General features: G+C 35.2%; 1 protein-coding gene across 9 annotated transcripts in view; it reads left to right on the plus strand.

Moving 5' to 3' along the window:
• SLC4A10 (solute carrier family 4 member 10) overlaps positions 1 to 14,833 on the plus strand; it is a 157,076-nt gene that overhangs the window by 80,577 nt on the left and 61,666 nt on the right. For all 9 annotated transcript variants that reach the window (XM_038182598.2, XM_038182601.2, XM_038182596.2 and 6 more), the window contains one exon: positions 6,935 to 7,095. In XM_038182598.2, coding sequence (XP_038038526.1) covers positions 6,935 to 7,095 — 161 coding nt within the window. The remainder of the gene's footprint in view (positions 1 to 6,934; positions 7,096 to 14,833) is intronic.

Raw genomic sequence — 14,833 nt, forward strand, 5'->3', positions numbered from 1 at the left:
ATCTTATTAATATTCAGAGAGAGAAAATCTAATCAAGGTAATTATTTGCAGTATTCTCATACAGATTAGGGACATATAGGACCCCTTCAAAGAAGGGTATCAGTTTATATAGTGATAAAAAATACCAATGGATTATGTCATTTTTAACATGTAAATAACAGTTTGTTTAGTGTAACCAAAAATTCCTTTTGCAAATTACCAAAGAACTGTGTTTCGGACAAATTAGAACCATTTTCGTTAATTTAAATAGCTAATGAAAATAGAGCTTAAAAGGTGAGAGCCTTTTAATAGAGCTTAAATAGGTGAAATAAAGAGATTTAGATTGATCTATCTGTAAGGATAGCTCTTCCTATTGCAATTTGGCAAGTAAAGAATCAAGATTTGTTAAACAGAAATAAGCTAAGGTTGTTGAAGAAGGAGAGGAAAAAATCAGCCAAGAAAACTGTATTTTGGAGCTCAGAAAGTGCATGATGTACTGAAAGTTGGAGGACTAGCATATAGACCTTGAACATAAATAATAAATAAACAAGGGAAAAAAACTTTAGCTTTACAAATGAGATGAAGAGTGGGGCTGCCATGCAGAAAAAGCTGGTCAAGATAAATGGTCTTTTTTAATTTGGATCCAAAAATCTTGGACAATATTTGACATAGGGTGGCTTACTGTTAGAAAAGTAGGATATGGCAATGAAATGACCAAATTCAAGATGGAAACAAGCATCAAGGTGCTTTATCTGTTCAAGTCAGAGGGTGCGATAATTTCTATTCTAGAAAGATGAAAGAACACGAACTTCATGAGTATTGTAAATTCTGTCTTTCTGTGAATCTGTCAGGTGGGTTGTTCTACTACAGCAAACACAGCAACACTCTTAAAGAAAGCAGAAAAGTGGTCTGAACAAACACAGGCCTTTTAGTTGGATTTCAGAAGTATGCAAGGGTTAGAACAATATTTGAAAGAAAGAATAATTATAGACTTGGATCTGAATGGAAAATTGCATAAAGTACAATTCAGTGGTGTATCAAGTCAGACTAAATAATGCTTTTTAATCAAAATTTTTTTTTTTTACAAGAAAAACAGTAGATCTGATTTATTTGTTTTAGTAGAGCATTTGATATGATATAGCAATCAGAATTTGCAATAAGACAGTTTAATAAAAATTATATTAGTGGGTAAGGGGTTAATTGAAGAGGTGCAGCAGGTTGTGCTGAAAGACGAAACTGGAGGAAAGTGACAAGGAACAGAAACAATTAGTCTTATTAAATACAAAGAATGGAATGACTTCGAGTACAGTAGTAAAAATGAGATTGTGTTTAATATGCAAGATCATATACGTAGCAACTAATACATTGGAGATGGGAGAAGGGGTGGTGATGTACAGAGTAGAAAACAGAATAACAATGAGGTGCCAGTACAAAAAAGATAAATAATCTTCTAGTATGCATGACAAGCAGTGTTTCCAATACAGGTAAGGAAATATTTAAGTCTGTGTAGGACATAGAATTGAACACTCATCTGGAATTATCTATGCTATTGTAAAGTACTTTCAGTAAAGTATTTTTGGTAGTAGTGCTTGATCCAAGACTTGAGAAATACTGATTTGATTAAAAGCATGTTATGGAAAGGATAAACACTGAGTTTGTTGCTCTACCATCTTCATTATACTTTGTCCATCTGCGTGAAAAATACCACTAGAAGTATTTGTAAGTTCTGTTATGTGGTTTTGGACAGGGTTCCAGGTAGATTAATTCAAAGGCAGAGGGAGACTCAGTCATTAATTGTGTTTAGTGAGAGTGATGTTACTAAGTGGTTCAATATTAATTTCACCAAGTGCTGCTGGAACAAGGGGTTGGATCAACTCTGATGCAATTAATCCATATGTTCCTCTTTTCTGTTTGATTGAAATTACGTGAACAATTCAGCCTTAAAATATATACATATATATATATATATATATATATATATGTATCTTGAGCAAACTTGTAAAACTATTTGAGACATTTTGTTCTCGCTTGATCAAAATAGTAACATATCAAAGGGAGCTGTAGATAAGATTTGACTGAAACTTGGTGTTCTTTATGTAAATGTGCTCTATTTCTATTTCATTTGTTTGGAAGAGTAAGTCCTTTTGTAGATTTCCACCCCACCCCCAAGCACATGGGAGTATCTAGGTTTGACATTCTTCAGTTTCCAATTCTTGCCTAACATTTCTAATGAACAAAAGTATTCCTGCAGGTGAATTAGTAGGGGCAAAAAAAGTACGTCAATGCTATAGCCAACGCCATTCAATGATCTGATTTAAGTTGTCCCATCCATGGAACTAGTCATAAAGCACAAGGAAACATCTTGGTTCTATTGGTATAGAGGTGGTAAAATTAGTAAGTTCTTCTGTATTAATTGATGTCAAGATAGAGGAAACATAAATCTTTTAAAATCAATAGTCAATCTTACTGATTTAATAATTTTATATATTGCCCAGCTGTATGATTATGTAGAGAATGCATGATGTATAGTGTATATCCTTTATATCCTATTTCCAGTAACTTTGTAAAGAGACAACGGTTTGTCTTGTTTTGTACATACAGTAATGCAGTTGAAAATTACAGGCATTAAGAAAGAAATTCATGTTCAGACCTATCCTATGGTTGCTTGCTGTCATGGCTGGAAAGTAATGGCTAATTTCCAGCAAGTTTTACCCAAACTGCTGTGTCTCAATTACCTGCTAATATCAAATGAAAATTTCAGGAGAATATCACTATATTTCCAGAACAGACATGAATATATTGCAATGAGGAAAACAGACACACTGGAACAAGAAGAAAGGCTTGTATTTTAATGAAGTTGCAGAGTAATTATGAAACTAAACCTCTGTTCATAGTTTAGAAACTAAACTGTTCAGTAAATTGAAACTGATCAGAAAATGGATGAAATCAGGTGTACGAAGTGAAAAGCATCTCCAAATGGAGCAAAAATTCCTTCCAAGGTCAAAAAACCCTTTGGTTTGTCACTTCCGTTTTTGTTTCTGACATTCTTGTTTATTTGGTTCATTTTCTAGTAGCCTACGCAGGGAAAAGCTTATGTGGAGGTTGATACAGATTGTAAGGTTACGCTACTAGCATTGAGTCTTGAGAGGGTTTTAAGTGAATGCATACTCCAGCTCTCTGCTGCAAACATAACAGTCTATTAAATAGGTTGTGTTCAAACTTCACCCACTTCATATTACGCACCAAAATGTTGTAACCAAGTCTACAATGAAGTATGCACGCTCTTTTATTGACTCTTGAAAAAACAGTGGAGATGACTGTAGAAGATCCTTTATATGTATACACACATATCTGTTTAATATTTTTCTATGATAACATACTTTGGTGAAACTCCCGTGGAATGCTTTGTTCCAGCACATATGCTAACAGAGGAACTAAACCTCATTATTGGTATACCTCTACGAGACTTCTGCTGATGTATCTCTATGAGCAGAAGACATCATATGAATGAAGCTAATGTTCCATGATCAGACCAAATCAAGATAGTTCTAAATATTTTCCAAGCACGTGGTATACATGACATGAAGCTCAATATACAGATGGGATTTTCTGGAAAATTATAAAAGGCTTTTATTTATTAACCATATCAATATGTGGAGTTGCGCTGCAGAAGTAAGGTTTTTTTTTTTTTTTTTTTTTTTTTTTTTTTTTTTTTTTGTCTAAGAACTCGGAAGAGTGGAAAATTGTCAAACTTAGGATCCATATCTGGATTTGAATTTCAAAGTCATTTGTATTGTAGAATCTTGTGCATGAGTTCAGAGAGTTGTTGAAATGTTATTCTGATTAAAAAAAAAAAAACAACAAAACAACGCAACAGAACACTTGAACAGTTAGTATTGAATGACTGTATGTAATGTTAGAGATTTATTTACTTTGCTGCTGTTTCTCATTTGATATGTTAAAAAGGATTATCTGACATAACAGGAATAATTCTGAAAAGCTAAAAGGTGATAAACATGATTTTCACTTGATGAATAAACTTATGTAACACTTCTTAAAATAGGTGTAGTCCAAATGTAGAATTCTCTCAGCTGGGTATGATTTATGTTTCTGTATTAGACTGTTAGCTCATTAAGTAAAAATGTAGGATTATGTGTTAAAACGCATAAGTTTTAGTAACAGTAGGAAATTGGATGCAACCCATAAAATTAATACTCTTCAAATCGATTAACTGAGGTGGATTTGATCACTATAGCAAGAATAATTGTTTGAGCAATAGTAATAGTTCCCTATGGGTTTTAATGCAGTACTTGAACTTTCCTGTTTGATTAACACTACAAACTTTAAAGTTGTTGTCATGATTTCAACTTTTCTTGTTACGTGAGATATGAGCTCTGGTTATAAAATTGAACAGGTTGCCTGTTTTTGTTCAGTCACCTGTTTTCAGGAAACTTTTAAGAACATGTTTGTCTTTTATCTGTCATTTCAAATCTACTGGGCATTGGTCAGTATGTTCAAAATAGGACAGACTGTAGTGGTATAATCAGATAAGCAGTGTTAAAGACTAGTTACATGAACAGAAGGCAATGACAGTAGGAGATTCCTGATCAGATTCTGTAAAAATCTATGCTTGGATCATTGTTTTTAGTATGTATGTAGCATGATTTTTAATCTTTTGTTTGAATCAGCATAAAATGAAATGATTGTACACTAGAAAGAATTGGTTATACCCGAGAACAAAGGCAGTAATCTTATAAAACTCCTAAAAGGATTAGAAACATAGGAAACAGAGGGATGAGAAGGAAAACTATGGATGTTTTACAGACCCTTAGCAAGCAATTAATCCATCACATTTAGAATTTTGTGGCCACAAAGAGGTCTAGCACAATTTCAGGTTGGAAATGTGGGCACCTTGAATAAGGTAGGAGCAGTCTTGTCTTAAGAAGTTCAAATGCAACTGCAAAATGAACACCCTCCCTCACCACCTGACTTCTTTGTAATTCTCTTGACTTGACTTGTTATATCTCATCTCCTCAAATCATGGCTTTGAGTTTGGTAGCAGTGGGGTGTATTAATGTGTGTTTAAAGTAGTGATGTTGCTTTTGAATATCCATGTGGAAAACCTTGTTTGCACATGCATATTATAAACTCAATTTTAATTTCATGGTTCAGCTCTCCGGAGGCAAATTTTTGTGTGTGCTGTGTCCTTCTTGCTGTTTCTCTTGCAGAATGGAAAAGGTAAAGGAGGTAGCCCAGCTATGTTTGGAGAGAGAAAAGAGATTGCAGTGAAGAAAGTGGAGAATAGAAGTCTGATGGAGAGGAGCATCTTATGGGCAAAGCTGAGAGAGACGTGGCAACTGGCCAGTACAGACGAAACGGAGAGAAAAATGTTTAAACACGAAGAGGAGAATACAGCTAGGAACAGGAGATAGGAGATTTTGTAGGAGTAGAGAAGAGGGCAAATGATGTATGCACATGATGGAGAAATGAATCACTTGGAGGCAGCTGGTGGAGTTAGAAGCAGGGGAGCACACGAGCAATGTAGCAACCTGCTGGTGATGAGTGGGTCACAGAAGTGGTAGCTACTTCCAGGTTAGCAACAGAAGGGGAAGATTCTGGTACACAGTGACTGCATGAAGGAAAGTATAATATAAAAATAGGGGTACACAGGCAGATTTTAGAGGTAGGAGCAGAATTAGGTGTGGCAGGAAAGGTAGAGGACAGATGTATCTGCTGTCACCGGGCTGCAGGGATTGGAACACTAGAAATTGCTCTGCTTTAGAGGTCTGAAGGTCTACACTTCCCTGCTGTCTAGAAACAAGTGTGAAGGTACTGTCAAGCTGTGAGACTCTTCTCTAGTTCTCTGCTGCCTGGTCCACATAAAATAAGCAAGTGTTGTTGCTGTTGTCAAATGAAAGAGGCTTCTGCTGTGGCTGCAGCTGTTTAAGCCTTGCCAAGCTGGCAGGCTGCATGGTTCCATACAGCAACATCTGTGTAGGCTTGAAAGACTTAATAACTTTAAAACAGTTTTGCATATGTCAACCAACTTCTACGGGTTTTGTTTGTTTGTTTAGTGTTCTTTGAATATTTTAAGTGCAATTTTTATCAGTAAACAATTAAAAAAAATACAAGAAAGTTCATTTAGCTGTCTAATAACAAAAGACTGATCTCATTATGTGAGTTTCATGTCTCTTTTAACTTTATTGAAGTCTCTCCAGATTTACACAGAACCTGAGAAGAGGTAAATGAGACTCAAAATAGATATGATGATATTACTGGATTCTAAAGTGCTATTTCAGGTATTCAGGTGGCAGTTTTAACCAAGTAAGGCACATATTTTGGGGCTTGAAAGACAGTACACAAATGTTTACACTGTTTGTGTTTGTGTATGCATGTATGTGCCTGTGAGGTTTTCATTTTAACTGACTGAACTTTTAAATGAAAAATAGCCTAAATTATGCATAGTATTTTACTGCCTTTGGCTTAGCGCAGTTAAGTAACTAACAGGCTAACAGTTCTTATCAGTGTCTTTTGTGAAAAGCTTATGGTGGTGATAATAGATTGAGTTTCCATGAAGTGTCAATATGTCAATACACATCACTGTAAATGAACAATATCTCTTTACTCTGTTGTGATTAAATTAGAAACTCTCTTTTTGTGTTTAGTCCCAAGTGGAAACTAAATGGAGAAAGTTCTGTGTTTCTTATGCATAGCTTTTGATTTTTTCTACCAGAAATTCTTGTCCTCTATCCTTTTCATAATTGTTCCATCATAGCATTATAATTTTTTGCTGGAGAATTACTCAAAGGTTTTGTAAAATACAAGAATTCTTTCTTAAAATACTTCTCTTTTTGTCTCTATGACATGTTTAACAGTGTTCTTACAGTACCCATGGCAGTAATGTATATTACATTTCTTATGCATAGTAGAGTTATAAAATTGATTGTTTGCACAGGTGGTTAAAGTTTGAAGAAGATGTAGAGGATGGTGGAGAGAGGTGGAGCAAACCCTATGTTGCCACACTATCACTTCATAGCTTGTTTGAGCTGAGAAGCTGTATCCTGAATGGCACAGTTTTGTTGGACATGAGAGCTAACTCCATAGAAGAAATTGCAGGTATGTATTGATGCTACATTTAATAGTTATGAAAATTAACCATAAAAGTCAAGTAATATGCTGTTTACAAGAAAGCTTTGGCATAAGCATCAGTTCAGTTTAGAAACCCCGATGGATTAACTTCTTTAGGTGAAGTTGAGTACATATTTTCCAACGAATTTGGCAGGTGTGTTTCTAGAGCTGTTGAGGATAGCAGAAGCAGAATGCAAGCAAACATAATGAATGAGCCTTATATCCCAAAAATATGAGATTGAGATTGGTTGCCATTTTCTGTATTCCTGGTGTTTTCCATAAAACTGTAACTAGTTACTGCAGGGAAGCAGAGAGCTGTGCTATTTTATTATCTGGAATCTCTGATTTTCTGTTTATCTACCTTTAGTAAGGGCTGGTCTTGTACTTCTGATGGTTATTGGACTCCAAATCCTCCAAAACAATAAGGAGGATTATTTTATTTGTATATCTTGCTTTATGTCTGCTTAAAAGTTTTACCTTGCCTTCTACATTACTGTGTTGCGCATTTCTGAAAATGGTGCTGTATCTGTAAATCATATATTTGATATTTTATACAAATTATACATTGTATTGGTATATTAGACAAAAATTTATGGTGTTCTGCATGCTAGAAACATTGCTTAAATATCGATCATTATGTAACAGATGTAAAATAGGGAAAAGAGAACATGCACAGAGATACTGTGTGAGTGGTTGTTGGGGCCTTATTGTTGCCTTATTAGAGGCACAAAATAGCATGTTAACTGGAAATATAATTATACCAATAAAAATAGAAACCTTTTAAGGTAAAGTTATGAAAGACAGAGGAAGAAAACTTTAATACTCAAGATTATGAAGACAACTGCATTACTGATGATATGAAAGTCTATGTAGGGGTCAGATAAATTTATTTTAGTTAACTATCAGGTAAGAGTTATTGTTCAGTGGGTTATGTTTAACAGTGGATTCAAAAATCATTTAGCTGTTGGTAGCTGCTTTTTGCATTTACCTTTCCTAAATTGTTTCTGTCAAACTGACGCAAAATATTATTAATCCAAATCTGCAGTAATTTGTGTGGGTTTCTGCGCTGTGCTGAGATCTGATTCTGCCATGAATCATAGTCTGAATCAGAGCTTCGTATTTTTTCTTGATGATGATAGAAGCTAAACATGAAGGACAAAAAGCAGCTGATTTGCAAGAACAAAGGTGTTTATCAGTATATGCTGCTTTATTATTTATTAAAAAAATGAAGAAACACTCAGATGTGCTTTTTGATGTTTTTTATTACTGTTTCCTTAAATAGTACACTAAGATTTTCAGGTTTGAGCTGTATGGTTTTAATTCAGAAATCACTCAGCAACTTCCACAGTCAGCTAAGGCAGATCCCTTCCAGAATTGTTGTTATTTAAGTAGATAAAAAGGTAAGGATTATCACAATAAAAATAACTCCAGCAAACTTCCTTCTCCCTCCCTGTCCTCCAATAGGAAGATACTGCATAGTGAAACCACAATAAATTCATGTTTATAATCTCTTAATCCCTAGTTAGCTGTGCTCATTTAATTTTTATTTATTTGTTTACTTAACGTGTCCAAGAACTCCAGGTTCACATTACTAGTTGTGGTTTGAAACTCACGACAGATCGAAGTTGTCCCTCAGTGTAGAATTTCATGAGTTACTGTAATGATGTTTTGAATCAGTCTTGTTTCTGGGATATCTTGATTTGTTGGTTAGGAAAACTTTGTTGTTATTTTGTTTGTTTGTTTTCTGAGAAGAGGTTTAGAATGACTTTCCTGAATTAGCATGTACCATTTGAACTTTAGAAGTATCTTATGTTGTGGCACGTGTGAGTGTATTTCATTGGTTATTTTATTTGATCTGAGGCACAGGCATGTCTTTCTAATAATTTAATACATGATAGGGTTTACATGTGTCTTTGTCTTTGAGAAAGGATTTTTTTTTCCCACTGCAGATTCAAAAAGCAATGAGTTTTTGTTGTTGTTTTTTAAGCAACTTTTCAGCAGGTTCTTATTGTGAGTGAGTCATTCTCTAAATTACCCATGTTCCGTCTCAGGTTCCTCTGAAGATATTTCCCTAGAAGTAAAGTTGCTATTCCACTTGCTTTTGTCTATTATTGTTTGTATTGCTTTCCTCTTCCTCAGTCATGTTCCTTTGTAATTTGTTACTATAATACTATGTATGCAGTTCCTTCTCTCCAGTATTCACAAAATGTTAGAAAGACTTTGGTACAAATTAGGCAACACTGGTAGGAGGAATTACTTTAATGGTGGTGGTGGCAGCCATGCCACCAAGAAATGTGTGCTAGGTATGTTAGAAATGTGACAATTCCCAATAATGTGATGGTGTGCTCTTTTTCCTTATGAACAACTGCTGGACCTGAGCTGGATCTCTCAGGAAATCCTTTCCTGTCTGTTCTACTCAGCTGTTATTCACTGTCAGTAGTTACAATCTAATGTATTATGTACTATACAATTCAAATGTTTTCACCATGGTGTTGGTGTGTATTTCAGTTGTATATGACAGTCCTGACCATGAGAATTTAAAGAAACTAGCTTCTTGGCTTCAGTTATCAACATTCCACTCCCTAGATTAACTTCAGTTCTTGTGCTTCTGATTAACAGTTCATTACCAGAGTTTTGTTGTTGTTGTTGTTTTAAAAGTAATCTGTTGATAATTTTCTGCATTACTGTATTTTATGATATCTTTTGGGAACAAGTATGTTAGTTGGTCACCTGTACCTTCTTTTGTTTTACTTGCCTTAATACTTTGATTAAGGAAAAATGCATGTTGTGTATTTGTATTTGTCAGTAACATCTTGCTATCTGGGCTACATTCCAATTTCAAATTGTACTGTATCAGTATCAGTCTTTGTATCCTTGAAAGAGTTATACTTAATCTACATTGCTAAATTGAGACAAAGAATTCCTATTTGTTTTAGTCAAGGCTTTTAATCTATAAACACTTACTAAAGCATTAAACCCCCAGCACTTAGCCCTTGAAAGTTTCTTTTATTAAAGTCTGTGTTTTAAGACCTTAATGGGCTTGTGGTAAAATCTACAGATGAAAAACATCTTTTATACTGTTTGTATGGCTTTCAGAACATTTTGTATTTCATCCCTGGAAACTTTGATAGTTCTGCGTAAAGATATTTTGGCACCAACGACGTGGTGAAAATTTTTAAATCATCCTGTCTTCCAGCTTGTCCATTCTTGATTAGATTCTTTTTCATTCCAACTCTTATTAAAAAATGACTTGATCTACAAGACTGTAAATTTCTTTGGACAGACACCCAATTTTCTGTGTTGATAGAGAGCTTATTCATACCTATGACGCTAAATTTACAGACAATAGCTTATTGTAGTAGAGACTCCTGAGATGAATTTCCAACATTGTCATCAAACAGGGAAACAGCATGACCATTTCTGACATTTCTCAACTTGTTCTTAAATTTTATGTGACAGTCTTTATTTTTTCTTTGTAAACAGCTCAATTCCCCTGCAGAACCTCCTAAAAGTGCATTTTTATTAAATAGAATTTTAGGTTGTATTTATTACTGTTCTTAATAACCGACTCTTTTTTCATATGTCTTTGCAGTGGCTCCTGTATCAGTAGCACTGCAAACACAAGGAATTCCTTTGAACATTTGATGTAGCAATATTTTATCGATCACTTCTGTATAGAACATATGCTAAAAGGAAGTCTGAAAAATCTATGTAATCAAAACAATTTATTTTGGAACTTGTCTCTTGAGGAGGTATTTGCCAGAATCTGGCTGCACCATTAGAGAGCAGCTTCTCTGTGTTGTTCAAGTTGGCAGATGAAAATGTTCTCTTTTGATATTTTCATTTAGTTCCTTTGAAACCATGTAGATTCTCAGATTACCATCTGTTTTTTTTTTGATTGTAACCACTGAATGAACCCAAAAGGTTCTTCCACTTAACATATGATGCCATTTTGTATCGTTTGGTTCAAAAACTGTTTGGTCCAGCCTTTAATGGCAATACATTCTCTACAATATGAATCACAGATCTCGCGTTTTCTTCTAATTGTGCAGAGTGTACTATGAACAAATGTGAAACCTTGTAAAATACAAACTGTGGCCTCAGAGTTGCATGGTGGTGCTTTGGTGACTTGCATATATTTGAAATATTAGCTAGTCCTATTTATTAATGAAAAAATGGACATTTAAAAAAATAATAAATATTTTCATGCTTCCCAATCCAGATCTGACTGTTTTTTTCCCAAGCAGTCTTTTGTTTGCTCCTCATGACTGAATTTTCAATCTGTGTAACAGCTTAATCTTGTGATTGAGGTCACTGGGCTCTGTGCTCAACAACCCAGGGCATTACATCCCAAGTGTGCATCTTCATTGATTTCGGTAATATCACGTTAAGCTTTCAATCTGAAAAAGTCGTCTTTTGTCTTTGTTTGCTTTAAGCTATATTACTCCATCATAGTGATGTATTTAATATTTAAACTGGCTCCAGTTTAGATTCTATTTCACTGTTTTCATTTGTTTCAGCTGTAACACTCATGCTTTATTATGTTTCTGACAGTGCTTTTATGGTAAACTTAGCTTTTATTGCAAACACAATAACAAAGCAGAGGATTGCCTGTGAGCAGTCTGTTTCTTTCAGTTTGACCCTCCACCTCTCTTTTGTTGAGCTTTCACCTTCTCACTTTACACAGGTGTTTGTGTTTGCTTTATTTACAGTTTACCGTGTTGTGATTACCTCTACAGAGAAACCTTTGTCAGGTTTTATTCCTTTGTCTGTGGGTGAACTGTAAAGCTCTTACCAACATCTAAGTTGCATGGCTTTTTTTTTTTTTGTGTTTTCCCATGTTAACCGCAAATGTGGGAATGTTTCACAAGTCAATTTCATTTTTCATTGTGTGTATAGACAGAACCAATGTCACTCATGACTCACGCTCTACACAGAGATGCAAAATATCTTCTTTTACGAGGCTTCCATTGTTCTTTTGGTAGCATCCATTGTGTTAGGATAGTTCTGGGTTACAGCAGTGCTTGCTCTCTAAGATGCGAGTCGGGAATATTAGCCTAGTCTACTGTTTACAGTTTTGTGAACATGCTAGCCTTTGTTCTTCAGTAAAATTGCAGACTCTTTGTTTGAAAAGCAGACATTTTTCACTGTCTGTGTAACTTTTCAAGTAGTTGAGTTGAGAAGTTGAACAAAGTACATGTAATTTCAGGTAGAGTTGAAAATAGAACCTGGCACTCAGTGCACTGGAACATGCTGCTTCCTTAGCTGAACAGGTTAAATGCACTGGCTTAGATAGCTCACATCTAATCACCCTTGTAAACACCAGAACCAAGAATCCCAATTGTTAGTTTTCTATTGCTCCTAGAGCCTAACTCACTAGGTAAACATATGTATTAGGTTGCAGGTTAGTATAAAAACCAGCATTTCAGCTTCATGTCCTGCATAAAACACTGCTTTATGGTTGCTTGTGTTTCCTCTCCCCTATCTATAAGGGAAAGAACAACTGAAAAAAAAACCTTGGATTTTAAATTAGGTTTTGTAGTCAGCTGTCACTGCAGTCATGACGCACAGAAAAGCCCATGTGTACTATTCTTTTATCATTAATCTCTCATTTTGTCCTGCAATTGCAGTTATAAAATTTGGAAGATTGAGAGGTGTAAATACCAGTAACCTCACTGGAGAATGTTGAGTTCAGTTTCTCCTGCTGTAAACTGTGAATGCCAACCTATATCAGGAGAATATCAGGATATATCGGGCCCATGAATTCTGAACTTGTATTTTCTCTGGTATACAGCTCAAAAGTAAGAGCTCCAGATCTTGTTTATTTACTCGCCACTGCAGAAAACAGGCCCAGTTTAGCTTATCTGTCTGTCAGATGCTACTTGTAACTTTGCTACTTGTAACAAAATACCTCAGAGGTATTTTGTTACAAATGCAATACTCCTTATATAAATTTATTGTGTTTCACCTCAGAGTTCCCTGTAGTATATGCACGATGTGATGGACATGCTGTGAACCTTGAGCAGCAGGGAGAGAGGTGTCACTTGAGTGTTCTCTTAACTTCTCTTATTTGTTTGGACCTGGGATGGTTCCACATGAATCTGGCTGTGTGTCTCTGTACAGCACCCATAATGAAACTGTGGTATGTACTAGTCATCTCCACAGTGAGTGAAAGAAGCCAACCTACTTTTACATCCTAGCTGACCCTAGGGGTGGGGTAGATATGGTTTGCTGTGCTGAGGTTACAGACATGAGCCACGCTGTATTTGAACTAATTTGAAGTGTCTGCACCCCTGATGCATTAATTTGCAGTCTGGGTAAATTGTTCACGGATGATGAGGAGTTACATTTGAGTTAGAAAAATATGTTGTTTAGGTGCTCACATTAAGTACTCACATTTGCTTTCAAAATCAATTTTCAGATGGGTACGTTTTATGTAAATAATGTATTGTAATGGAGTCTGAATGGAGAAAGCATTTTTGAAATTACATGAAACCTCAAGTTCCTTTGAATCTTTTTAAGTGACTAGGGCAGGAAGAGTATCTGTCTTTAAAAGCCTAAGAAATATATATCACAGTTCCTTATAAGTCCAGATTCCTTACTGAAGAAACATTCTGTTTTAGTGTTCCTAATGTCAGAAGAAATTGTATGATAGGAGCAATTAGGTTGGGTAAAGCTATATTGCTGGATATTCCACACATTGTCATGTTGAAAGTTGCTTATGGTTGTGAAACAACCTTGAAAAACATTATGGTGATCTGTATCCCTGGATAGAAGGGCTCACCAAGATTTTTTCTCGTGAACGTTCTTTTAAATTAAAAGAAAAAAATGCCCATACCTTGTTGCTCAGCACAGAAACCCTGGAGAGTCTTTGCTGTTACATAAGTATATAGCTGAGATACATTGCTGCAAAGCTATAGGTCTGTTCTCTTTTCTCTCTCTCTCTCTCTCTCTCTCTCTCTCTCTCTTTTTTTTTTTTTTTTTTTGCTATATGAGAAATGGTCATGTGCTCTAGATACAAAAGTGCAAAACCACAACTTTGGAAAGCAGGGGAATTAGTAATAGACGCTAGGAATTAGTGTCTATTTTGAAAATGGAATGTTAAAAACATTCTTTTTTAACATTTACTCTCAGATCTTAAACTTTGTGGCCCGTGTTTTCAAGCTTAGCTTTGTATTCAAGAGAGTTATCATTGACATTGCAGAGGCTAGGGTTTTTAAAGGATATATTGAAAAACTTGTGAAGAAACTGAAGTGAAATCCTATAATGGTAGGTGTTAATGGAGTCAGTCTTCTTATTACTATTTGAATCTGTTCAAGTTAAAATACAGCAATCTGGCAATAATTTACACTAAAACTATAGCTGCTATTGCAAATAGATTTGTATTTAAAGGAATAACAACTTGGGAGTATCAAGGTAAGAAAAGTAGCCTTCACTGTTCCCAATTCTGAATTCATCTCCCATTTTTTGCATGTGTCAGACATGCTATAGTAAAGGGGAAGTTGTGAAAAAAAAAAAAAAAAAAAGAAAACTTGAGGTAAGCCACTTTCTTCTCAGTTTGGAAGGAAATACAAGTTGTTAGTCACCACACTGGCATACAACACTACCTCCCTCCATGGTTTGTGTGACTGTTAGTGAGTCTGGCAGAGCATCCACGCAAGGAAGAGGAGAGTGATTTTCTTTTTCCTGGCATTTTCTCTCCTCAAGTGGCAAATCTTATATAGTG

The sequence above is a fragment of the Anas platyrhynchos genome, chromosome 7 (assembly GCF_047663525.1).
Source record: "Anas platyrhynchos isolate ZD024472 breed Pekin duck chromosome 7, IASCAAS_PekinDuck_T2T, whole genome shotgun sequence".
NCBI classification, from domain to species: domain Eukaryota; kingdom Metazoa; phylum Chordata; class Aves; order Anseriformes; family Anatidae; genus Anas; species Anas platyrhynchos.